The 26,943-nt window shown below is 43.2% G+C and overlaps 1 protein-coding gene across 3 annotated transcripts in view; it reads right to left on the bottom strand.

Annotated features, from left to right (window-relative positions):
* LOC124178364 (diphthine methyltransferase) overlaps window positions 1-26,943 on the bottom strand; it is an 89,276-nt gene that overhangs the window by 4,110 nt on the left and 58,223 nt on the right. For 2 of the 3 annotated variants that reach the window (XM_046561635.1, XM_046561636.1), the window contains one exon: window positions 14,472-14,607. In XM_046561635.1, the coding sequence (XP_046417591.1) occupies window positions 14,472-14,607 (136 nt within the window). Of the gene's footprint in view, window positions 1-7,535; window positions 7,932-14,471; window positions 14,608-26,943 lie in introns of all 3 variants that reach the window. The other variant, XR_006869785.1, reaches the window with a different exon arrangement.

Genomic DNA, 26,943 nt, shown 5'->3' on the forward strand with positions numbered 1-26,943 from the left:
GATTTAATGTTATAAAACACTTCCAATCATCGATGTATGCATAAAACTAGAGATTTTAGATGATTGATATGCCGTTAGGGTTCATAATTAGTCATTCAATCAATCTGAATTATGCTTTCCGAACATTTTTTGTGTCTTTGCAACATAATTTTTCCACTACCTTAAAATTCATCGTTGACATCCGATTTTTCAATAATGCGAGGGAAAAATAACTCGCTGAATTGACGTGTCAATAGGTTTGTAAATCAATTACGATTCACCTGAGTTAACACAAAATAACTGAATAAATGAGAATTCACTGAATCACTAAAAATGATAACTGAAATCATGAGAATTATTTGAGATATAACTGAATTAGGAAGAGTTGTAATAAGTCAAGTTACTTTGAATTACTTTAGATTCGTGCCAAAATTTTGTGTTTGAAGAGAAAAATAATTAAATTCAAATAAAAAAGTAATTTTAAATCGAGAAGAAGGAAATTCCCAAATACCTGAATTCAAATGAAGCAATTTTAATTTAATAAATCTATCTGAATTTGAGGAAAAATAATTATTATTATTTGGAATAGAAAAATGAAGTCCAATTACATGAATAAATTCAACCAATTCAACTCAAAAAAATATGGTGTCATTCAAATTCCTAGTTATTTCCTCGTCGATTCAATGTGGGTCTGGAGCCGCTTGTTTACTCACACGAACGATGCAATACAGTATCGATGTATGTGATTTAAGTATCAATTACTCAAAATTTATCAAACTTAAAAATATTTTGCATAAGACTATGAATTATCGAAATATCTCTTCTGATATTAAGACTAGACGCAGAAATTTACCAAATTGATTAATTTTTACAATTTAATCGAGCCGTGTCCGATTATTTTGTTGAAATCGATTAATCGATACATCGATTATTCTCAGATAAGTGGCCATCACTAGCATTGATCTCAACAGTTTCAACGTTACTTGCTACTCCAGACCCACATTGAATGGACGAGGAAATAACTAGGAATTTGAATGACACCATATTTTTTTGAGTTGAATTGATTGAATTTATTCATGTAATTGGACTTCATTTTTCTATTCCAAATAATAATAATTATTTTTCCTCAAATTCAGATAGATTTATTAAATTAAAATTGCTTCATTTGAATTCAGGTATTTGGGAATTTCCTTCTTCTCGATTTAAAATTACTTTTTTATTTGAATTTAATTATTTTTCTCTTCAAACACAAAATTTTGGCACGAATCTAAAGTAATTCAAAGTAACTTGACTTATTACAACTCTTCCTAATTCAGTTATATCTCAAATAATTCTCATGATTTCAGTTATCATTTTTAGTGATTCAGTGAATTCTCATTTATTCAGTTATTTTGTGTTAACTCAGGTGAATCGTAATTGATTTACAAACCTATTGACACGTCAATTCAGCGAGTTATTTTTCCCTCGCATTATTGAAAAATCGGATGTCAACGATGAATTTAAAGCTAGTGGAAGAATTATGTTGCAAAGACACAAAAAATGTTCGAAAAGCATAATTCAGATTGATTGAATGACTAATTATGAACCCTAACGGCATATCAATCATCTAAAATCTCTAGTTTTATGCATACATCGATGATTGGAAGTGTTTTATAACATTAAATCTTAAATCCGCTGATTTATTTCGAGATTTATTTTTATTTTCACTCGTGTATGTGTGTTTCGTAGTATTGTGGAGCTGGGCATTCGCTTATTTTCACACACACGAGTGTGCGTCCGTGGGTGTGCGGCCGGCAGCGTGTGCCGCGGCAACAATACCGAGGTCAGCGCTCGAGAAGGGGTACAACAGCGAGTGAGGGGAGGTGCCGATATTTCCTTTGTAACCGAATAATAATAATTCACCCAGACGAACAAAACAGCAATTTCCGTGGCGGCAAATCCAGATGAAATGGTGCACTCTGATTGGCCTAACGCTATCGCTTATAATTCGAAAACTATGCGTCGGACGAGCTTCCGGTAAAGAAATTCTCGGTTGCATTTCAGTCAGGTATCACGCTGGCTGGTCCGTGTCCCTCAATTTAGGGACACCTGTATATATATCTTTTATTAAACGTGAAACAATTGCATGCATTCGCGGTAATTTGTAACCCGATTGCTCAATTTATGGGTATATTACGCAGTATTTTGTATTTTAGATACAATCGTGAAACTGTTTTATATTTCGATTACAGTCGTTAGAGCATAATTTTACCTTACTCTAGAAACAAGTGTCATAAATGATAATAATTGCGCTAAACCAGGTAAGCTAAATTGGACACTCAAAAGCATAGAGAAACCTATTGAAATCGATAGTAGGGATTATCGCATTTGCGAGATACTTAATTGTAACAGTTGGTTTGAGGTTACTGAAGAAGGCTAGTAAATATAATACGATAATTCTGGGACACAATAGCGGCATACCGACAAGATCATCCCCGATTCCTTCCGTACCGACAGTCGGTATGTTACCCCGCGACGGTAAGCCTTACCTACGGTGGTGTTATAGACATGAGCGTTATCATAGGTAGCGCCACCAGTGTTTTTGCTCGATTTCACTGACACAGTTCAATAACGAGATTTTAGTATTGTCAGATGAGCAACTATTTTTTAATTTTTGCCGTCAGATGAGCAGACATTTCGAATTTTTGCTGTTAGATGGCAAACATTTTACCGACGGAAGTCCTACCTATAAGAACATCAACCCAGATGGCACCACTAGTCACTGTTTTACCGATCAGGTCTGTTGTGCGCCCAATACCCACGGCAAGATGGTGTTATCTCCAGTCTTACCGACAGTCGGTGTTACTGGCAAAAGTGTTACCGCAGGTGTTGTCACAGGTAGCGCCCCCTTCATAGATTAACCGATGTTCGATCGATCGACTTTGATTTGTTTCCAATGTCCACCGCAAGATAGCTACTTTTTAACGTCCTGGTAGCTGCACCAGACAAATCAGTCCACTAAAAAAAAATCAAACGGGAGATTTTCTTACGTTTTATTACTAAATTATTACTGCAACACTAAATTTATTACCCCTACCAGCTCAGCGTAATCGTCTTGTGGCGTAGCATTGGTCAAAGTTGCACCAGCAATATCGTAAATTACCTATATTTCACACCATCAAGGTGTACCCAAGGTCAACTTTTTTTACTTTTTCATGACTTTTTGAGGATGTCAACCTAACATAAGGAATATTAACCCATAAGGAGGTAAACAACCCTTATTCCTTAATTCTATGTATAAATCATCTTTCAGGCTGAGAACTGACCGAAATAGATTACATTCGACGTTTATTCACACCTGCAGACATACATTTATGCCCTGAAGCATTTTCAGACATTAGGGGTGCAGTAGGATGCGGTAATAAACAAACATGCCCCGACAATGTCCGTTTTCACCGAATTCCGTTGACATTTCGCGCGACTAATAATTTTTACCCACCTCTTAGGATCTTTCAAGTTTCAAAAACCAGAGCACCTTTTGTGTGGGAGTAAGTAGTTGTATCGGGATGCATTTTCGGACGTTTGGGCTGCAGTGGGGTGTGGTAATAAAATGACTGACCCCAAAAACATTCATTTTCACCCAATTCCGTCGACATCTCGCGCGACTGATATATTCACTCACCTATGGAGATTTCTCAAGTTTCAAAAACCAAAGCACCTTTTACCTAGAAGTATGTAGTTGTGTCGGGAATCATTTTCGCACGTTTGGGGTGCAGAGGGTAGTGGTAATAAAATGATTGACCCTAATAACATCTATTTTCACCCGATTTCTTCGAGACCATGTTTCAATCAAGAATTTGACAGATGAAAATGTTGAAATATCAAAAATATAAAAAAATTGTTAATTCAGAAACGCGTTTTTAAATTATAGGGAAATTGTTTGGAGGAAGGGTTTTTTTCCTGGAAATCATTGTTTTTACCGACGATGCGATTGTCAAGAACGAATTTTCGATGATGTCATAAACAATGCGTTTGTTTATAACAATTTTTTGAACAATCGAAACATTGGGAAAAAAGTTTTTGTTGGTAGCTCTATTTGATTTAATTTCGTTTCTTAAATTTTTGATTAAAACATGGTCTCGACGGAATTAGGTGTAATCGGAAGTTTTTGAGAAAAGCGTCATTTTATTACTACAATCCACTAAACCCAAAACGTTCAAAAATGCTTTCCAATACAACTACATATTGCTACGAAAACGGTGCTTTGGGTTTTAAAACTTGAAAGATCTCCATAGGTGAGTAAAATATATCAGTCACGCGAGATGTCGACGGAATCGGGTGAAAACGGATGTTATTGGGGTTAGTCATTTTATTACCACAACCAACTGCACTTCAAACGTGCAAAAATGCTTCCCGGCACAACTGAGTACTCCTGGCAAACAGTTGCTTTGGTTTTCAAAACTTAAAAGATTGTAAGAGGTGGGTAAAAAATATCAGTCGGGCGAGAAGTTGACGGAATTCGGTGAAAACGGACGTTGTCGGGCACGTTTTTTTAATACTACATCCTACTGGACCCCTCATGCCTGAAAAAGCTTCAGGGCACATAACTGTATGCCTGCAGATGCGACAAAACGTCGAATGCAATCAATTTCGGGCAGTTCTTAGCCTAAAAGATGATTTATCCATGGAATAAGGAAAAGGAAATATGAATATATAATGTTTACCTCATTATGGGTTAGGATTCGTTATGTTTGGTTGATATCCTCAAAAAGTAATAAACGCGTAAAAAATTATGACGTAGGGTACACCTTGATGGTGTGAAATTTAGGTAAGTTATGATATGGCTGGTGCAGCTTCGACCAATGCTACGCCACAAGACGATTACGTTGAACTAGTAGGGGTAATAAATTTAGTATTCTGGTAATATATTAGTAATAAAAAAAGTTAGAAAATCTCCCGTTCGGTTTTTTTTAGTGGACCGATTTGGCTGGTCCAAGTACCGGGACGTTACTTTTTATTAGGTGGAGGTGGTAGTGGGTGAAATAGAACGTTTCAAAATAGCGGTTGAATGCTTTGAACAGATCGTAAACATTGTTCACACGAAATGCATACGAAGACCTGTGAAGTGGGTTCGTAAAAAAATATTCCCACAAAATGCATGTCGAGACTTGTCCGGTGGAAAATCGGAGTAGGGATGGGTGGTATGTAACACGCGAGCTTATTTCGATGGTCACTCTGTTCTGATCGTCTCTTCACGTTGTGAACTGTTCTTACTTGTGAAAGAAGGAACTCTCATCGAAACACGATGGGTCTGACAAAAGTCAACCACGTCAGCCGCCTAGAGAATTTGCCGACCAAAAAGATGTCGGAACTCGAAATTGGGGAGATGTAAGACGTCACTGGGCTAAGACTGGTCAAAACGAAATACGGGGTACGCGTTCTGGCAACGATCAAGGGAAAATACAACGTCTTCTTGCCACCGAGAATCGCGAGGGTTCTACAAGAAGATTCTCATCAGCTGGCCGAAATGTGTAATATAGCTAAGGAAAATCATTTGCAATTGAAATGCCATGGTGAGGAATTCAACTAGTTTGAATTGTCATGCAGTTATGTACCATAAATAATCTATGTCATCCCCTCCACTTCTACGAAATTCATCCGCAACGAGATAAAAGCAGGTGCGGGAGGCTGAATAGTCAGTCTTCTACCTTCAGTATTTGAGAAAAATCGAGCGCAACATCCCTCTTCAACGTGGTGATGATCCTAGATGTGCAATGTTTCATCAGCCATGGCAAGAAGCTTGTACGAAATGAAGTCGCAGTCATCAACGCAAAACAGACGGGGCTTGGTTTACATCTTTATCAAGCCACCCTGTGATTTGGCTAACTTACCGCTTGAATGTGGAACCACTAATGCTTGGTTAACACGCAATCACCATGGAATACCATGGAATACTGGCAATAAATCTCAGAAGGATGTATCGAAGATTGTGAGAAAAAAGGTGAGAAATGCGTGTTACGTATACGTCAAACGGGAGGAGAAAAAAGCATGGCTGAGGGAGATCCTCGATCGTACAACGAGGGGCATTAATATGAAAGATTTGCACATCACACCCCCTGCACCGAAAAAATTTAAATGTATGGAAGCTGCACCCTGGCATGACTTAAACCATGGATACTTCCCATCGGATTGTATCTGGAAGCATGCGGGGGAACGATCGATTTGGTATGATGACAACCCTGAATACGTCCCGACATACAACTGCGCCTTTGAAAACGCGCAGCGGCTGAAGAGTTGGTATTTGAAGAAGTGTACCGGCTCTTTGGAGAAATCCTTCCGTTTGTACCAAGAATAGGGCGGTTTAAGGGCAATGAGGTCTGAGGATATCGCTTCATTGCCAAAAGAATTCATATACATGTTTGCATCAAACATTGTCAGTGGTGTATGGGATAAACTGCGGGAGAAGATGGAAATGGACGATAACATTGCCAGTTGCCGCAGATGCCTCCTGCATTGTACACAAGAACCTGATGGTGATATAGCGGATGGAACAAACCCTCTGGTAAAAAACTGTCCTGAAGGCAACCGTCTGCCTAAAAAATACCCGCAATATGTACATAAATACCAATAGAATTCATTACAATTATTACAATTATATCCTGGTTTATACATAGAATTAAACTGAAAAATTCAATAAAATTATTTGCTTATCTAGATAATAGAATTTATTACAATTATATCCCGACTTATACGTAGAATTAGTGAAGAATATTAAATAAAATTATTTACCTATCTAGAAAATAGAATTTATTACAATTATATCCCGGCTTTTGCATAAAATTAAAATGAAATATTCAATGAAATTATTCACATACTTGGAAAAATAGAATCTAACACAACTATACATATATCTTTATAGCTTTCACACGTTCTTGTAATATAAATTTATTTGAGGGAAAATGTAAAAATATTATAAATCTTATTTGCGGTAAAATACATGATGAGTAATTGTGAATTTTATGTAATTCATAGATTTATTCTTCAAAACATCCTTACACTTCCCCATTGCTTCGTTTCCAGCCAAGTGCCATTAACTAGCGTGAACATTGGTCTATAAGCACGTGTTTGAGGGTTCGAATTTCTCTGAGTGGTTAGTTGTTAACTCTAGATTATGCGGATGTGACTTGTCCTCAAATGGTATGAACATGAATCACTCGGCCAAGAATCAAGAATAGCAAATTTTTTTCACGTCAGATATCGCTCACTACCTGCTTTTCGCTAGCCGATTTTTCCCGTGACATGGTCCTACGCTGATTAGGGTTGGGGGTGTGCAGACTCAAACGTGTTTGTCATAATTTTTTTAATTCTTTTTCGAAAGGTGGCAGAAAACTTGGACCCCCACCCCCCACACCTAAATTCTCACGATCAGCACATCCGATGCAGACTTCTCAGTATTACACGATAGGTGCAAGTCAAACGTTTTGCAGGTTGAAAGTTCGAAATATATCGACATCATCGTTAAAATGATGGCCGCCGAAGCATACTCGAACCTCGTCAAGATGATGGATAATACATACAATTTGTTGAGCGAGCTACATCCTGAGTGAGAGAATGACGATATCTTCGAACATTCGATTGACGTTGGAATGCAAAATCTTTAATTGCTGTGTGATGTTTCCATGCGTCTGAGAACGAGCGTGGGTACGAAACTACAGATTCAACACACAATCTCACTCGTGCAATCCTGTGTGACGGAAGATCCAGCAACAGCTACGGCAGCAGCAGCGCAGCAGCAGCAAGCTCTAGTGACGGGTGGTAATATCAGCAGTCCTGCGGATATACAGACGGACGATGTCGATAGTACTTTTGCCAACCGGATCCGAACAGGGGTCGTCACAAATCTGTACCACAAGAGTTTGGCGGCCTTTCTGAACGATGCCCAGCGGGTCATTGTTGAGCGATTGAGGATGATACTGCGCAAGGAGGGAAATGGGAAAGTTAACATCACATTATCGTGCAAATTTGAAAACACAAAGCTCGATGTGATTGCGAAAAAAATTGAAAGCTTCAACACCCCCAACGCAACAATCCTCCCCTCGAGCGATATATAGACGATTAGTGTACATGCGCACGGAATGATCTGCTTGTAAAGGTTGAAGATTTTGAAAAACGCGATTCATGGTGGAGCATAATCGAGATCCTCAATACTACCGTCAACACCAACCAGTACCAGCCTATCGCTGCGGGGCTTTCAACGTTCGTTGAGCTGCCCAAGGATATTCAGCTGCAGAAGGCTGCAGAAGGCTGTGAAAGATGTCTTCTCTAGTCCATCACTACAGCCCTTCACCCAGTCAATACCCACGCTGAGAGGACTCACCATGATCGTCGGTATATTTCCGAGTTGGACTGTACAGGTATTAAATTCCCTGCTACTCTACACGCCGTGAAAAAGTTTGAGAGATTGAATAATTTGCAAATTAATGTATACGGGATAAAGTCTCAAACTTTTTCACACCATGCAAAATCAGAAGACAGCGTCAACGTGCCAATTTATTTAAGTAAAAGTTTGCATATTGTAAACATTAACACGATTCATCTTCTGAAGCTTGAAAGTAATGATTGCCTCAGAAATTATATGACGCGCGAGTTCACACCAAGATTTCACTTTGCTTGGATTAAAGATTTCTCACGATTGGTGAGCAAGCAATTGTGTGATTCCAATGGCCACCTGTTTTTATGCGACAGTTGTTTGTGTCACTTTGCCGTGAAACACGCCTACGACAGCCATCGGCAAGATTGTATTATGTTAAATAAAGTGCGTATGGAATTTCCCGAGTCTAAAGATTTAGCATTTTAAAATTATCAAAACAAGCGCACCGTCCCATTTGTCGTTTATGCCGATCTCGAATGCATATTAAAGTCCGTACCGGTAGTGAATTCCAAAATCATGCCTCAAACCGTAGAACACATGAATTTTGAAAGCATGTCCCGCACAGTGTAGGATATTAAGTATGTACATTACGCATACGATGAGACTTTATCAGAGTTCCATAGTAAACGCGGCGCTGATTGCATGGATTGATTCATGCAGTAGATTAAAGATTTATCAATTCAAGTAGAGTCACGCATCAAAATATAATTCCGATGGAGTCTCTTACCCAAGTGCAACGCGATTCTTACATGCGCGCAAAAAATTGCTATATTCGCGAAAAGCTATTCACCCCTGAGGAGAAAAACTGTCTCGATCACTGTCACTTCACGGGTAAATATCGCGGTCCTGCTCATAATCGATGTATTCTGAATTTGAGAGAGACGCATACAATTCCAATAGTTTTTTACAATTTATCTGATCACGATTCGCACTATTTACACTGCTACCCACAAATAAGGAAGAATATATATCCTTCACAAAGCGAGTTGATGGAAGAATGATGCGCTTGAGATTAATCTATCCATTTCAATTTATGGCTAGCAGTATCGATGAACTTTTGTCATATTTTGACGATGCAGATAAACTCACAACGCGTACATTTTATAATAATCCTACAAAGTTCAGTTTCATAGCCCGCAAAGGCGTTTTTCCCCATGAATACGTCGATTGTTGGGGGAAACTCTATGAAACGCAATTACACGCAGAGAAGCATTTCTACTCACACCTCTGCGATTCAAATATTTCAGACGCCGATTATGAGCATGCTAAAAATGTTTGGGGGGGAATTTCATTTAGAGTAAAATGTGTATTAATCGTATGGGAAAATTGTATATTATTGTTATTATTATTTTAATTTTTATAGTAATGGATGGTACACAGACGGGTCTAAAAATGAGATGGGCACCGGGGCCGGCTTCTGGTGAGGGGGACCAAGAACAAGCACTTTGCTCGCCCTGGGCCCACGGCCTCGGTGCTACAAGCTGAAATGTTTTCCCTTGATGACCTGTGCCAGGCATATCCTGAGTAACGGGTACAAAGGGAAACACATAGACATCTGCAGTTACAGTCGGGCGGCACTTGAACGCCTGGACGCATACGTCTTAAGGTCAGTGCTGACTTGGGACTGCATCACTCTTCTATCGCGGCTGGCAAAGAATAACCGCATAAGCCTTATATGGGTGCCAGGACATAGTGGCATCCAAGACAACGAGCTGGCACACAACCTAGCCAGAGAAGGAGCCTCACCCCGAACAAGCGATGAGGACTACCTCGCTGGCCTATCTCCAGGGTACGTAAAATGCCTATCTTAACAATGGACGGAGACCCGCTTTGCGGAACTCTGGGGCAGAGCACCGGGCGTGGATCATTCTAGGGCCCTATTCCAGGAACCATTGCACGTACTAGCAGCGACATTCATCAATCTAAACAGGACCGAGCTGAGAACCGCGACGGGTCTCATTACCGGTCGCCGGTACACGGGCAGGCACCTCGTACACTTGGGGCTTAGAACAGAATCCCTGTGCCCCGGATGCGGGGAACAGCAGAAGACTCCCCTCCACCTCATCACCCGGTATGGTGAGCTCGAGGGACGGCGTAAACAGGCCCTTGGAACTAGCTACACCGGCAAGGAAATTTAATTTAGTATTTTAGATTTAATGAAGTATCTCGGGGTTGGTAGCGTAAAATACAATCATAATACGTATCAGGAATATGATACGTGATTTGCGGCTACTTATACCTCAAATTTCTCAACATACAGCTATAAAAAGACGAGTACCACATGAGCAAGCATTGTTCATCGTACAATCATTGACGGTGACACTGTTGAGCACATCCTTCGTGCTAGAGGCACAAAATTTTCCCGCAACCGCGTTATCGTCGGAGAAAAACTGTGTTCTCAGACTCGTCGAGTTCCTGACATTGAATTCGATACCCAATATGAAAGAGAGCTGTAATAAATTTTACCTGGAACGAGCGGACAACAGCAAGGAAGTCATCACGATACCCACTGGAAGCTACGAAATTGAGGATATTGAAAGTTTTTTGCAAAAGGAGCTACCCTCCGACATCACCCTCAGTCTGAGAGTCAATAACAATGACCTGAGCGGTGAAGTCACATGCGATCATGTAGCAGAATTCAAACCCAAAGATTCCATCGGTCGATTATTAGGATTTGAAGCGGTTGAGCTAGCACAAGACGTGACCTACTTATAAATCTGAATCACCGGTGGCCTTACTGAAGGTTGATACTTTGCACGTTAAGTGCAACATAACCACAGGGGCGTACGTAAACGAGCGTCGATCTCACACGATTCATGAATTTTTCGCTACCATTCCATCAGAATATAAGATTGTTGAAGTGCCTGCCAACATCATTTACCTGCCAATCGCCGTACAGTCGATACATCATTTACAGCTGAGAATAATCGATCAAGACGACGAATTGATTAATTTTCGCGGAGAAAATAGAACTGTGCGTTTACATGTAAAATCTCTCAAATAATGAGAATCGTGTTCGAAACGAAAAAGTTGGGCAAGTTATAAAAGTGAGACGTCATAGCCAAAAATCATCAGCCGCCCCGCACCTTTGGCGGAGCTTATCTCCAACGAGGCTGACACCTCTGAAGTTCGGTTTCTCCAAAGCCTAGGTCTTCGATTATGTGGAGATTCTGGATAATAAGAATTCGTGTTCACTGCATCCTGTCCGTATTACCATGGAAGAAATAATAAGAATACAGAAACCCGTGACATTCGGCAAATCGGTCGCGCACTCTGAGATCCACACCATCAAGCGTTTACATCATCTACCTTCCAGAACAACGTTGAAATCCATATTACTGTTCAACATCAAGACTTGCGTCTGCTGCCCGGTAAAAGCTCTCGGCGTATTCATGGAAAAATTACAAAGGATGATAGTATGACTGCGGGGGTGACTCCGAAATTGATCAATATGGCTGTTTGTCATTTGTTTGAGGAAGTTCGCTACGAGTTGTACGGTGTGGAGAGTGATCGAAATAAAAATGTTGGTATCACCAGCGTTATGCAGGGGCACTTATCCTTGAGTCCGGGCCAGCAATATAGTATGGAAAATACCGGTTGGTTGAGTGGAAATAATGAACTAACTGATGCTGTTGGAAATTTCGACTTTGTTGTACCGTTGAATGATGTCATGGGCTTCGCCGAGGATATTGTCGAGTCGTCGCCAATGCTAAACATGAATTGATTCTCACATGTTCCAACACTGATTTGAATGCTGTGATTCAAACCCCACCCGCGGAAAACTTTAAAATTACCCTAAATAAAATCGAATGGTTGTTGCTCTACATTAAACTAGCCGATAAACCGAAAATCCAGCTACTCAACTACAATCCCAAGGATCCGGCCATATACATGAGTTTTCGTTCTTGGGAAACGTACGTGTATCCGATGCTCCCGTCAACGACGCGGCATGTATGGGTGGTCAAGATATTGATACAGCTGGAGAAGCGGAGATATGTCGTTCTGGGATTCCAAACTGCAAGGAGAAACGATGTACAGAAAAATACTAGCGACTTTGATCTTTGCCGAATCAAAGATGTAAAACTCTTTCTCAAATCACAGTGTTATTCCTATGGAAATTTGAATCTGGATAAATCCAATAATCAAAAGGTCATTCTCTATGATATGTATGTCCGGTTTCAAACAGCCTGCTACGACAAAAAAGCTGAACCTTCGTCATCGAAGCATGAATTCATAAACTAAGCTCCCATCATCGTTATCAATTGCTCGAAACAGAATGAATCGTTACAAATCGGACCGGTGGATATTCGATTAGAATTTGAAGCGAGCGTGGAATTTCCTGCGAACACTGCAGTCTATTGCATGACCTTGCACGATCGTATTGTCGAGTACAGTCCGATTAGTGGCACGATAACGAAATTAGTCCAAGTTAATTTTGGAATAAGATGTTTAATTATTATTGCGTGAATGAAAAAAATATGTATAAGGTTATTTGTTCAATTTAAAATAATATGATTTATTATTATTGCGTTACACAAGCTGCATTCAGAATATAATTGAAAAACATCTATTTAGAGTATCCAACCTTTATTTTGAAACGTTCTATGCTACCCACTACTACCTCTACCTAATAAAAAGTAGCCATCTTGCGGCGGACATTGGAAACAAAGCAGAGTCAATCGACAAAAAACGATTGATCGATAAAAGGGGCGCTACATGTAACAAAACCTGCGGTGACACTTCTGCAAATAACACCAACTGTAGGTAAGGCTGGAGGTAACACCATCTTACGGTGGATATTGGGCGTGCAACAGACCTGATCAGTAAAAGAGCGACTGCTGACGCCATCTATATCAATACTCTTATCGATAAGACTTCTTTCGGTAAAATGTCTCCCATCTAACGGCAAAAATTCGAAAATGGTTGCTCATCTGACAACACAAAAATCTCATTGTCGAACCGTGTGCCGGTAAAATCGAGCAAAAATACAGCTGGCGCCACCTATGATAACGCTCCTGTCGGTAACATTACCGTCGGTAAAGCTCACCATCACGGGGTTACCTACGAACTGTCGGTAAGGCAAGAATCGAGGCTGACCCTGCCGGTACACCGCCATTGTCTCTCAGAACTCTTGTATTATATCTACCAAGGCCAGCAATGGGTGTTTGTTTAAAGCAAATGGAAAGTTGCTGAAAATGTGAAGTAATGGCAGTGACGTACATCCATTGTCACAGTATATACCGAGCAAATATCTTGAAAGATCGAACTCGGTCACCGCCGACTCGACACCACTCAAGTTCTTCGTCTGTTTCCCGCAGGCTGGCCATCCCCTCTTTAATTTTAAACTGTCAAAAGCCGTAAAATGATTGCATCGACAACAACGACGATTGTGTATTGACAAGGAATGCCCCATAAATGAAATGAAAACATAATCGTCGTCGTTTTTGTTTTGACAAGGAATGCCCCATAAGTGAAATGAAAACATAATCGTCGTCGTCTTCGATGCAATCATTTTACGACCTTCGACAATTTAAAATTAAAGATGAGATGGCCAGCCTGCTAGAAGCAGACGAAGAACTTGAGTTTCGCTTTGTTTTCTAGCTACGGCGAGGTTCAACAGGCTCTATTTAGCTAGCTCTCTTTAGCAAACTTTTGTTAGTATTATAATGAATCTATGAGACGTGCAATAATGTGTACATGTAAATACTGCTGTGAATATGAAAATATTCTTTTTTAAATCATCTTCTTGCCCTCAACTTTCAAAACTTCATTCAACGACCTTACAGAACGCACGGATGCGTTTGAACCAGTTCCAAACTCTATCAAGAACTGTTGTAACTTCATTTATTTTTGCTATTTTCTACTCGCCTCCTTCCCCTTCTTTTGTAGTGGAAGACAAAGTTTAGCTACACATTTTTTGTTAAGCATCTTATGTCTTGAACGCATTCTCTTATTTATAAAAATGATCTTTGACAATCCTAACAGCTGAATTTATAATAATTCAACTTCCAGCAATATAATCTAACTCGACTTAGATTAATTTTGCATTATTGTACTCAATTACGTAGACTGAAATCTTCACCTTCCAGAAGCCAATGTAAATTCTTGAGCTGCATTACTATGGAGACTTGTAACCCCAGCGCCATGTATTCTATTATTTCCAGCTGGTTGTGTACCCATTCTTATGTCAAACCATTGAAGTCTACAATCGTCTCCACCTGTTGGGAATAAAAATGTTGTATAGAAACAATTGCATAGCTAATTAAATTAAATATTATCTAATCATCTACTTTTTCCATGGATCTGTTTTTTTTTTTTTTTTTTTAATGAATAAACTATTTGAGAAAACAGCAAACAAAAGACGATCACCATAAACGTATTATTTGACCTAGCAACCAACAAATCGGCGGTTATGATAGACATTCTATTTTCTTTAAGATTAGAAAAGTGTAGCCAGAATTGGACAGAAATCAGCGAGTTATCAGTGCTCGATAAGTTAGTGTCCAGGTGACGCTATAACAACCAGTCTTTCCTACTTGAGAAGAAAGTTTTTAGACTCATTTCATTATATCTATTAATTGCATTATTACACAGCTGACGTTCAGACCATAGAAAATGCATACATATTAAACGGCGCAGTTATTGAAGATTTCTAAAATCTCTGCTGCTTTCGCGTCAATTAAACGTAAAACACCATCAAATTCAAAAAAAGACATCCGTAAAGCTGGCCCCCCACTTGCTCGAAAAATTTTCAAAAAATCATGTATTAAAGAGCTATTTATGTGCTCTACAATGCCGCAAACCACGATTTTTGAGCTCGTTTCTGTTACGAGAAAATCAATTTTGAAAAGTGACGGGGGGGGGAGGCAGGGGGGGCAGCTTACCGAAAAGGTAGCCCCGCGAAGTGAAATATTTTTTTAAAATTATTTTGAAAACGTGACAATTAAGAGCTAATTAGGAGCTCCTGATCAGGGTTGCAAATAATGCATTACTTTTTTAATTGCATTAGTGTTTTCATTAAAACATTAAATTAAATTAAATATTTTAGTGGTAATTATTTCCATTATGAATTGAAAAAGTAATGGTTAATGAATTACTTTTTCATTAAAAAATTTGCAACCCTGCTCCTGATATACGTTGAAAACAATGTCGTAAAAATAACCTCTATGGATATATCCACGCCCGATCACGACGAAAGGCAAAAAAAAATAAAAAATTCCAAATCATAAGTACTGGCATGTTACGTGAATTGGGAGCTTTTACATATCAACGATGACAATTTTTGATATTCAACCCTTGATGAAAAACGAAAAAAAGACACCCTTGAAATTCATCGCAGCGAATTCTTTCTCACGGCAAAATGTTCAGCGATTTAACAGCTAACAGAATATGCATAGTTTGATTTTTTAGCTACTCCCCCCTGACCACCCCCTGCTCTGATTTGTTATGCGGGTATTGAAATTCTTCGAGTCGGATCGGATCAGGTAAAACGAATTACTTTCGGATCGGGTACCCAAAAATTTCGGAATACCCAAAAATTTCGGGATACCCGAACATTCGAACTACCAGAAACTTTCGGGTTACCCGAAAATCTCGTATTACTAAAAATCCCAAGTTCCTTAAAAATGTTGGGTTTGCCGAAAATTGTGGAGTTTTCGAAAATTTTGCTCGTGGCTATTTTCACTTCTTCAAAAATACCGGGATTTCTAAAGTGAACAGCGATTTTCGAAAATCTCGGACTAACCGAAGATTTCGGACTATCCGTAGTTTTGGGACTACCCCAAGTTTTCGGATCACCCGAAGTTTTCGGATTACCTAGTTTTCGGACTACCCGAAGAATTCGGGTTTGCCAAAAAACCTAACCCGATGTAAACCCGATCCGAACCAGAATTCGAGTATCCGATATTTCGGGTACCCTAGTAACTACTGTCACGATCAGTAATCCTTAGGAAACCAGTGTCCACTTTCGAATTATATTTTATGCACTATGTGCATGGCAGTTAGTTGTTTTGTTACGTGCGGAGCGGTCTCGCACACGACGACTTAACCCTCTAGATAACCGTAGAGATTTATATTTAATTTTGTGTGGGTAGGTTGGTGATCGTCCTCTACAGGGCGATCCTTGTGAATAGGGTGGAGGATTTATTATCAAAATTTTAGAAATGTTTACGATAGAATGCAAGCTTTTTAATGATCAAATAAAATTGGAAAGCAAGAAAATTGGTGACGAGGAAACTTACAGGAAACGTTCTTAACTTAATGTTTCATTCATTCGTCTACTCACTCTTGGGTGGTTTCTACTCACTCTCTCACTTGATTATGATTACACTTATCACTACACGGCTCGACTGAGTTCGTGGCACAGCTTTAAACACTTATTCCAGCTTTAGAGACGCTTTTGAGTACCGCTTCTAGATTTAGAGGGGCTCCCACTCTAATCGTCGGTGACTCTAAGTCTGATTCTCTTTACACAACAGCTTTGAAGGAGCCGGGTTCCGTAGATGTCGTTATTAGGCTGTTTCTAACGGGACTAACTTCGCTCGCTTGTCTGACACCTCTTGGAGCGTCGGGCAGCGAGCAAGGTTTTTGTTGATTTTATAATTTAGAACAAAGGCTCGCCTCGCGATAATCATTCTTGAAGCGCGTGATCTCGTGCTCGCCTCATCCCGGTGTTGATTACACCCGGGATCTGGCGGGCGCGGGAACGCTGACGCGCCGGGCCGACGGTGCTACCGGCACTGGAGGGTTGGCTCACCCCTGACCACACGTTCTTGATTAATCGGTAATTACATGTTTCGTACATCGCACATGCATTCTTTGCATACTCACACACACATGCGACACCTTTTTGTTGTTCACTTTACTCACTTGTCACTTCGCTGCTGGCTCGTCGCTCGGTTGACCTTGCGTCTCGCCAGCTGCGGTGTCCTCGTGAGCTTCGTCCTTCCTAGTTGGCCTCGGTGTCCTTGATGTCCTCCTCTTCCTCCGGTTCGTCTACCGGGGGGGTCGCAGGTAGAGTCCCGCCCGGTGATACTTCCCACTGCATCAAGTCTTCCTCGACCTCCGGTTCACCTTGCAGAGCATCTGCAAGGTTCACCGGAGAGTCTGGTGTGCCGGGCGGTGTTTCGCCGGTCGGCTCTTCCCAGGTGATTAAATCACCCTATTCTGTCGCGTCCTCCTCCGCGGTTCCTAAAGGCCTGTCTATTTCCTTCTGGAGCAAGATCCAGCGCCTCAGGATACGCGATCGGACCGCGGGGATCATCGCCTCACTCAGCCTCCGGAAGTCAATTAGGAAGGGAGCTTCCTCACCCTCTCGTATGATTATGGGGTCGGTTTGCACCCCCTTTTCTTTGGTGTCCCGGCTGGGTTGAACACCCTTCTCCTTGGCGGTGACCGTCGGATGGCGTCGGAACGTTGTTGTTTGACTCGCGTCGTTCCGTCGGGTTCTCGGCATGGCGTGCTTTGCCCGGTCACTGCTCAACAGGTTAGACCCGTAGAGAGGGCAGGAGCAGAGGTCGGGACCTCCTGCCCGATCTGCCCAACTCTTATAACAATCGAGCCAGTCTGCGCACTCGGTCTGGCCTTCAAGGCATACCACGCAAGTCTTATTCAGTTTTGCTCTCATAAGATTGTTGCGTTAGGTGGACATTTCCATGAAGTTTCTTCTCTAGATATGTTATATTTACTCGAATTTTTGCACAACTACTCGGCTCTGGATTCAAGAGTCGAATGGCGTTCAAAGATTCTTACGAGGCCCTCTGGCTCTTCCTCTCCTGGATGTCGTAGTGGGAGAAGTCTCGAAGTCATCTGGGGTGCGATTCTCCTAATATGCTACCTCAGCCTCTTAGCAGGGAAGGGGGCAAGAAGGCTCTCCATTTCTTCCTGCCGGCCGACCTGTTGCTCTTTCTTTTATCAGTTCAAACCTTGTACTCGAGGCGGTTCTTGAAGCAGCGCTCGGGTTTCCGGCACCTGCGCTGGCTAGATCCGTTGCCTGTTTAGTCTGGCCTAACTCGATATCGTCATAATGATTTGTGTGAGTTGTACGCTTCGGGCGCCCGCAGGGCAACCCAATCCGCTTCACCATCTTGCAAAGGTTGGTTCGCCATATGTAGATGAACAATACTATTCCGAGAAGGGAATGCAAGGCAAACCCGGTCATAAACAGAATGTGCTGTTTTTCCTTGTCGCGGCGGTGGCTGCCAATTTCGGAGAGACGTTGCTGCACGTTGTCGAGGGATTCGTCAGCACGTGACATTTTCCACGCTACTGGAGCCTCCCTGGCATATTCCGACAAGATTTTGCTTTGTCCTGAATTTTTTACTTTTCCCTCAAACGGCTCTCCGAAGCTTGGGGCTATTAGAGAAATATTTAGTGAAATCTCTGGTGAATAGAAATATTGTTCGCGACACTCGTAAATACGCATCCCGGTGAGAGAGGTACTTCGGGTGCGTCCTACACAGTCAGCGCTGAGGTGGAGTATCCCAGCACCTTCCAATGTAGTGGTGATTTCCATCCTTGTCGGACAGAGCATATGAATAAGAATATGTTCCGGTTTATGGAGCAAATAGAGCCATCCTCCCTGGGACGGTAAATGCGTCCAAAACGAATCGTCAGTTGATTAAATCCCTATGTCGCAGAGCCTGTATGCGTCGATTGACGGGTTTATCAACATCGTTACCTCACATTGCTGTGATGTTGATACCTCCTTCAGATAGGTTTCCATTGAACAAATGTAATGGTGTTCCACACTGGTACATTCGTTTATGTATATTGAGTCTGCCATGAAGTATGTACGACGGTCCGCCGACACGACTATATACGGCGTTGACGGTTGAATATGCGCTGATCCGTTCAGTCCCGCTCCGCGTTGAGAAGCTGGCCACGCGTGCATGCAGTACAGATGATAAGCCGCTCGCTCCAGTAAGGGAATATGAACCACTATAAGGATCCTGCCCGAGTGGAACACGCTATCCGTATTAACAACACGGGATAGCGATTCTCCTCGTAGATATTCGGTCGCGAGGGGGAATTCAAAATCAGGTGCCCGAGACTGTATTTCCCTCGTGATGGCTGTTAACTGTGCCGCTGTTAACATGCTATGGTCGTAACGCCCTTCCCTAGCCATTGATATCGCGAGTAAATACTTCTCGCTGGTCTCGATATATTGCTTGACGTTTGCTTCCACCCGGTACGCAACGGTCACTAAGACATTGCGGCGCATCATCATACTTGTCTGGTTGGAGAGTTGATTGATTCGTTTCTGCAGTTTATCAACCATGTCTAGTTTCATCAGATGTTCTCGATGGAGTTCCTGGAATCTCAAATGGGTCACGTGGATTTCCTTACCGATTATTTGAGTTAAGTTAGATTGATCATTAAACAATCTATCAATCTGTTCGTTAATATACGTTGCGTCCTCCTCATTCATCGTTCCGAATAGCGATTTGCTGAGCGATCCGACGAAACCTAGCGGTACCGATCGCTTCTTCACAGTTCGAATTTTTAATGGCTTAATTGGTACGCTAAGTCTGGAATTGTGCGAAATGGCCTCGAAGTTATTTGCCATTTGTAGCGCGCTGCATGAGTTCCTGAAGGTAATCCAAGTCGGTCATTTCACGGCAAGCTTGCTCGGTTGTAACCCGGCAGCAGGCCATGAACACCTCGTTTAACTGCCTCTCCGCAGGGGGCGAATCCGTAATGAAAGCGTCCAAGTCCATAAATACAGTGACCATCCAGTCCACGTGTTGAAGGCGGAGGGGGGCCACCCGCTCGTAGTAAATCCCGGGTTGATCCTCCATCGGTGTCACATGATATGCGTTGGTGCTATGAAGCTCTCCGGCGGCCAGGGCCGTCGAAGCTAGAAGACCCAACACACAGCATCGTACGTGTCGGTGTTGATGACTCTCACTGCACTGGTCTCTTAAGAGCTTCCCTATCCTATTCCCGCACTCTTCTGCGAAGACATGCAGAGCACCCGCATAATTTTTATATACTCTCATACTCATACATGCGCACTCTCATACACCTATTCGCTTATGCTTAACGGCAATTGCCGCGTAGCTCGGCTATACGTCACAATACATATATATATATATATATATATATATATAAATATAGTACACAACGCAGTAAACTGGCTAGCGAGTTAGACCACCGCCAGTTTTACTTTATCGACATGCTTCCTCATCCTTTTCCCATTTTCTGCTTCCAGTATTACATTGCTATGGTCAGTTACCTGGACAATTTTATAGGGGCCATGATATTGGGAGTCGAACTTACCCGGAGAGGACGGACTTTCTTGTCGTAATATTTTTTTGATCTTTCTTTCGCGTGATTCTAATTTTCACCGGCCATTTCTCGAAATTCAGAAAGACGTTTTATTAACTCGATAGTACATGAATTATACGTTGATAATTTATCGTCTACGAGGAACTAAATCGGGAGCCGAGGCAGCCTCCCGTACACGATTTCGTAAGGGGTGAAATTTGTCGCCTCGTGCACGCTAGTGTTGTATGATAATCCCGCGTAAGGCAACAAGCGATCCCAATCATCGTACGTATTTGCATACTGTTTGATATATTCTGTTAACAGTATGTGACTTCGTTCGAGCGCTCCGATCGTCTGCGGTCGATAGCCGGAAGTCGTTACTTATTTTATATGAAAGATTTTGGATATTTCGCATAATAGATTACCGGTAAAGGCTGCTCCGCGATCAGTAAGGATCGCACGGGGAGTACCAAATTGCGATAAATAATACTTCGATAGGTGGTCTTGCATTGTAAGTATGTCTTTATTGCCATGCGGTGTTATAGGCAACGGACCCACCGTATCGAGCGATACCTTGTCAAAGACGTCGGCCGGCGTATCAGTAATGAGCATTGGCTCGCGCGTCTTTGCTCGAACCAATGTACGTTCCTGACAGCCTTTGCAACGACGAATGAAATTTTGCACTTCGTTCCTTAGCGAAGGCCAATAAACACGTTCTCAGATTTTCCGATAAGTCTTGGTTACCCCTCGATGGCCTCCGACAAGACTCGCATGAAATTCTTCAATTATTTGCGGGTGTTGTTCGACCGGTGGCCGTCGAATTGTACCATAGCATACCGTTGTGACTATATTGGACCTACCGAAGAGTCGGTCCAACCAGTCGAGAAATTTCGTGTGCGGCAATACGTCTGTATAATCTCCCGAACGTGAAATACGAAACGACTTCACAACCGCTCGTTGGAAGGCGGCCTTGAGATTCTCAAGTCCCTTGTATATGTGCTCGGCGTTGGTTTCCTCTTAGTACCGCTTTTTAATAACAATACTATAGATTTTATTGAACCCATACGGAGTCACCGCTATTTGTCCAATTTTTATTTTCCTGTCTTTAATTGTTTGTCCATCTACCCTTCCTAGATCGGCAAGTAATTTTCCGATTGAGGTTGATAGTTCTCCATCCGCAGAGATAAAATGGACTAGATTATCCGGTTTGTACGTTAGGCAATCTCGCGAGCCTATAACGTACTAGTTTTTCCTGTAGATTTTACCCGCTCAGGTTCCTCTTCACTGGATGAGTCCAGTGAGGACAACGTGATGGAGGACGAAGTCGTGTCCTTTGATCCTATTATAATGGGGTCATGGGGAAAAATGTTATGAAATTGCTTTTATTCCCGCTAGAATTACCGGGAAGCGAAGCACGTGGTAACGCACGTGATCGATACGGTGTAGATTGCGGTGTAGATCTCGCAGCCAGGGCCGTATCGTTGCTAGGCAACGACCATCTCACCGTTCGGCGGGGAGCGGGCAGTGGAGAGGTCCGAGTAGGCTGTGAGGTGACGGGTACGCGCTCGAGTCCCCCGGGCCATACTTGTCGTGGGCCTCCCTCTCGCATTGCTCGCGACATACTCTCTCTATCAGGGTGGCTCATCGCTCTTGTCGTCCGCCTCCGTTCCTTTTTCTACCGTGCGTGATGATGCCTTCTCTCCCGCACTCAGCCGCCGTACTAATTCCTTGTCAGATGGTGACTTGAACCTATTTTCTAACGCCTGGCGAGCTCGGAATCTCCGGCGATGTCATCGAAAGGGTCTTGTTCTTGGAGAATCTCCCGAGCCTCCCCTTCTATCTCATCCCCCTCCGACAAATGATCGGGCCAGTCAAAATCTCTTTTATCCGGCTCCTTTTTGGGGTCGTGGGAGGATTTGGTGTGATGTCGCTCCTCCAAGCGTCTGAGTGAATCGTTAAATTTATTAATCGAGTCTTCGAGGGTTGCTGTTACCGTCTTCGCGCTCACAGCTTCCGATTCCTCCGTGCTTCCGTCAGAATCGTTGCTGGGGGCGGTGAGCGTGACCGTGATTGCAGTAGACCTCTGGTCAGACGTCGCGCTTGCGGACTCCGATGAAGACGCTGGTTTTTGGGGACCTCCGAGGGGCTTGACCTCTACGGGGGGTGAAGACTTCGGCCTTTTCGGAGGGAGTAACGGCGAGGGCAGCATACTGAGATGCAGACACTGTATGGGTGGCCCTGAGCTCTCCGAATCGGATCTAGAGAGTTTCGCGGCGGTGGGAGGTGGGCGCCTCGCGGGTCTTGTGACGACCTTCCCGTGTGTGCGTCTCGCCGCCGGGCCGGCCGGAGCTCTCCAAGCTCCCCTCTCCACTTTCGGGTACCGTTGGCACTGTGGGCACGCTGCGTAGACGCGATCGTGTGCGCGCTGCTGCAATTGATGCGTCGGCCTGTGACGGGCCAGCTGATGTGCCAGATGTTGACGCTCCTGTGCTGGCCGTCGTGTCTTTACGAGTACCGGAGGGTTTAGAAGGCAAAGATAAAGGCAATGCTTGAGCTGTCTGAGTGACGTTCGGCTCCGCGTCCGAATCACTCGAAGACGAGTTTATCATCGGGTCTACGGGATTACGGGAGAGTGCGCCGGCATTTACATTTTCGCGCCCTGGCTTATGTTGGAATTCATAATCGTATTTACACAATCTAATTTTCCATCGACTGAGCCTCTTGCCTGGATCAAGCGTAGAGCGCATCCATTTGAGAGGCTCGTGATCGCTTACGAGCTTAAATTTCCTTCCATAGAGATATGTAGAGACACGTTCTATTGAATCGATTATAGCCAGACACTCTTGTTCCGTAGTTCCGTAGTTCTTTTCAGCATTTAAGAAAATTCTAGAATGATAAGCGACTGGTAGATCATGGCCATCGTGAATCTGTGACAACACTGCTCCGAGTGCAAATTCCGAGGCGTCGGTTGTCAAGATGAACTGCTTGGACAAATCGGGATACTGCAAAATCGGTTCTTGACACAGTGCCTTGCGAAGCTTGCGAAAGCTGGTTTTTGCTCCCGCTCCCATACGAATGTTTTTCCCTTTTTGAGCAAGTCTGACAAGGGTTTGGATCTGACAGCAAAATCAGGAATGAATCGGCAGTAATAACCGGCAAGTCCCGGAAATTGGCGCACGTTCTTCTGTGTTCTTGGGCGCGGAAATTTACGCACAGCCTCCAATTTCTTCGGATCCATTCGCAACCCGTCGCGGCTAACGATATGCCCGAGGTACGCGACTTCGCTACGCAAGAACTCGCATTTGTCCGGCTCGAGGACGAGGTTAGCATCCTCGAGACGTTGCATAAGACGACGGACTTTAATCTGATGTTTCTCGAGAGTTTCCGCAAACACGACAATATCGTCGAGATACACGAACAACTCCGTGCCCTGCAACCCGATCAGCACCCGATCCACCAGGCGTTGAAAAGTCGCAGGCGCATTCCTGAGGCCCTCGGGCATGCGAGCGTACTTGTAATGCCCATTTATCGTGGAAAACGCTGTCTTTGGACCATTGCTTCGATCCATCGGGATCTGCTGGAAACCGCTTGCTAGATCGAATGTTGAAAAATACGTAGCTTTTCCCAGCTGTTCGAGAATTTCTATCATATTTGGGAGGGGATATGCGTCGGAAATCGTCTTCTCGTTCAATTTACGAAAATCGATGACCATGCGCATCCGAGGATTACCTTGAGAATCGGATTTTTTAGGAACGATCCAGACCGGCGAGTTATACGGGGAGCGTGAATGAACGATTATTTCCTCCCTTAGCTTTTTCTCAACTTGCCGTTCCAGTTCCGACCGATATACCACAGGGAATCTGTATTGTTTCGCGTTTACCGGCAGTTCGTCCACCGTCGGGATTCGATGGTGAACTTGATCCGTGTATCGCAATCTATCGCCTGGTAGCTTGTACATGTGAGGGTATTCCTCAATGAGATTTATAACATGTGCGCGCTCTACCTCGTTGAGCCTGTCTAATCGCAACTATTTAATTATGACTTCTACCCGATCCGTCGGCGGAGTAGTCTCAACACCGCTACCGTCAGAACTTTCTCCGCTCCAATAACCGTCCTCTCGATAATGCTCAAAATCTTCCGAGTTCCTGAGGCTCGATTTCTTGTTCGACGTCTTCGAATCGCGTGTTTATTGCTAAGACGTAGCACGATCTTCCAGACGGTGCAACGATACTTTCTCCGATAAACACGCCTGGTTGAGTCTCGAATTGCGGTAAATAGCCCTCCTTTAATTTCGTGTTTTTCAAAGGGATGCTTATCTGTTCGCTCGTACGCGCGTGCAATTTATAACTTCGTTTTGCTGCTAACACGCGCTTTGTTGGTTTCGCGTCGGAAGGTGGCAAACCTACGAAAGGCTTAGGTCGGATAGGATCACTCGAAGTGACTAGAGTGTTGTGATAAAATGAAATTTTGGCTTTCTCCGCGAAAAAATACGGTTTACCGATTAGCGCGTCGCTTTTCAGTGGTAATTTTCTTAACACGTAAAATTTAGTCGGTTTTTCGGAAATATGAAGGACAACGGAGCCGAGTGTCGGAAATTCCGAATCCTCTATGCCTGTTACCCAGATTTTATCATCAGTATTTACAATTAAGTCTTGATCGAGTGCACTAAGCTTGATTAAACTAGCCGAGGAACCCATGTCAAGGGAGAATTTCTCTTTCTTATTACGAAGTTCGAGGGCAGTCAATTCGACTACTGGGACCTCCTCGTCGGTGGGGGTCCAGAGGACGAAGCATCATTCTCCAGGAACCTCACTGACTGTTGGTGTTCTCGGGATCGACTCGACTCGTTTGCTCCAGTTGGGCGCGCAGGGGAATCTCCCCGGCGAGCCCCAGGGCAGTTTAAAGGCTCCCTTTGCGGGGAGCGCCACGCTTTAACGGGCAGCACAGGCAGCCTCTGTTTTCCATAGAGCAATATTTATATCTGCATGCTGTTGCTGGTCGAGAATATGACATTCCCGGGACACCCTCGCGGTATTCAGGCGTTCGCACAGGTTTTAAAATTCCGAGAGCCGGTTGTGGCGACTGGCTTCGATAAGTAGACGATTGTCTATTTTCCCAAGCCGTCGGCGACGGAGTTCAAGAATCGCCGCGAGCGTGCAGTACACGCGCCGATTCACCATTACTCGGTTCATTCGCTTTCCGCTGGCTGTCCCGAAGCGCGAGTTTTGCAGCGATTTTGAAAGCTGCTCCGAGTGTTTCGAGCTCCCGCAAGTCCACCGCGGTTCCGATATGAGAGGGCAACCCGTTGATGAACGAACTCAATGCGATGTGGTGCAGCGGGTCCCGCTTCAGTTCTGGCGGATCGGCGCCAAAATGGGATTGGAACACGCTCCTCCCTCCGCTTAGCAAAATTCGGGCCTTATCATAGAACTGCCCCACGGATTGTTTACGTCGCATCCGGATCGTCGATAGTGCCTCCGTATAGTATTCATAGGTTTTTCCCCGGGCGAGCCGGTTCTTCAACAGTTTCACTAACCCGGTCACGGCCTCTACTCTCTCCCCGTACACGCAGTTTCGCGCGTCGCCGCGTAATCGCGATATTATTGCGCTTATGTACTGCGCTTCTGCCGCGGCCGGCACGAACGTGGACGCGTTTTGAATATCTTGTAGAAAGTCCCTCAATGGCATGTTTTTGCCGTCGAACTCAGGGATATTTGCGAAATTATTTTGTATGGCTAGATTTTCTACCATCGTAGTGACGCTGGCGACCAATTCGGCCGTCACATCGGCGGGAGCGTGGTCAGGCATTTTTGACAAGTCCGGGGTACGGGAGATCGACAAGGATAAGTGGTTCTGTTACCTATGATTCGACTCCCTCGTTATGGCACACGAGAAAAATTCAAAAATTATAATTTAAATTACAAAATTAAATCCTCGATTCCAACTCCCAAGGGAAAAATCACCTACTATCACACTTTTGACATCTGTTTAGTCTGTCACGTGCGAAGCGGTCTCGCACCCCACGGCTTAACCCTCTAGATAACCGTAGAGGTTTATATTTAATTTTGCGTGGGTAGGTTGGTGATCGTCCTCTACAGGGCGATCCTTGTGAATAGGGTGGAGGATTTATTATTGAAGTTTTAGAAATGTTCACGATGGAATGCAAGCTTTTTAATGATCAAATAAAATTGGAAAGCAAGAAAATTGGTGACGAGGAAGCTTACAGGAAACGTTCTTAACCTAATGTTTCATTCATTCGTCTACTCACTCTTGGGTGGTTTCTACTC

The sequence above is a fragment of the Neodiprion fabricii genome, chromosome 3, assembly GCF_021155785.1.
Source record: "Neodiprion fabricii isolate iyNeoFabr1 chromosome 3, iyNeoFabr1.1, whole genome shotgun sequence".
NCBI classification, from domain to species: Eukaryota; Metazoa; Arthropoda; class Insecta; order Hymenoptera; family Diprionidae; genus Neodiprion; species Neodiprion fabricii.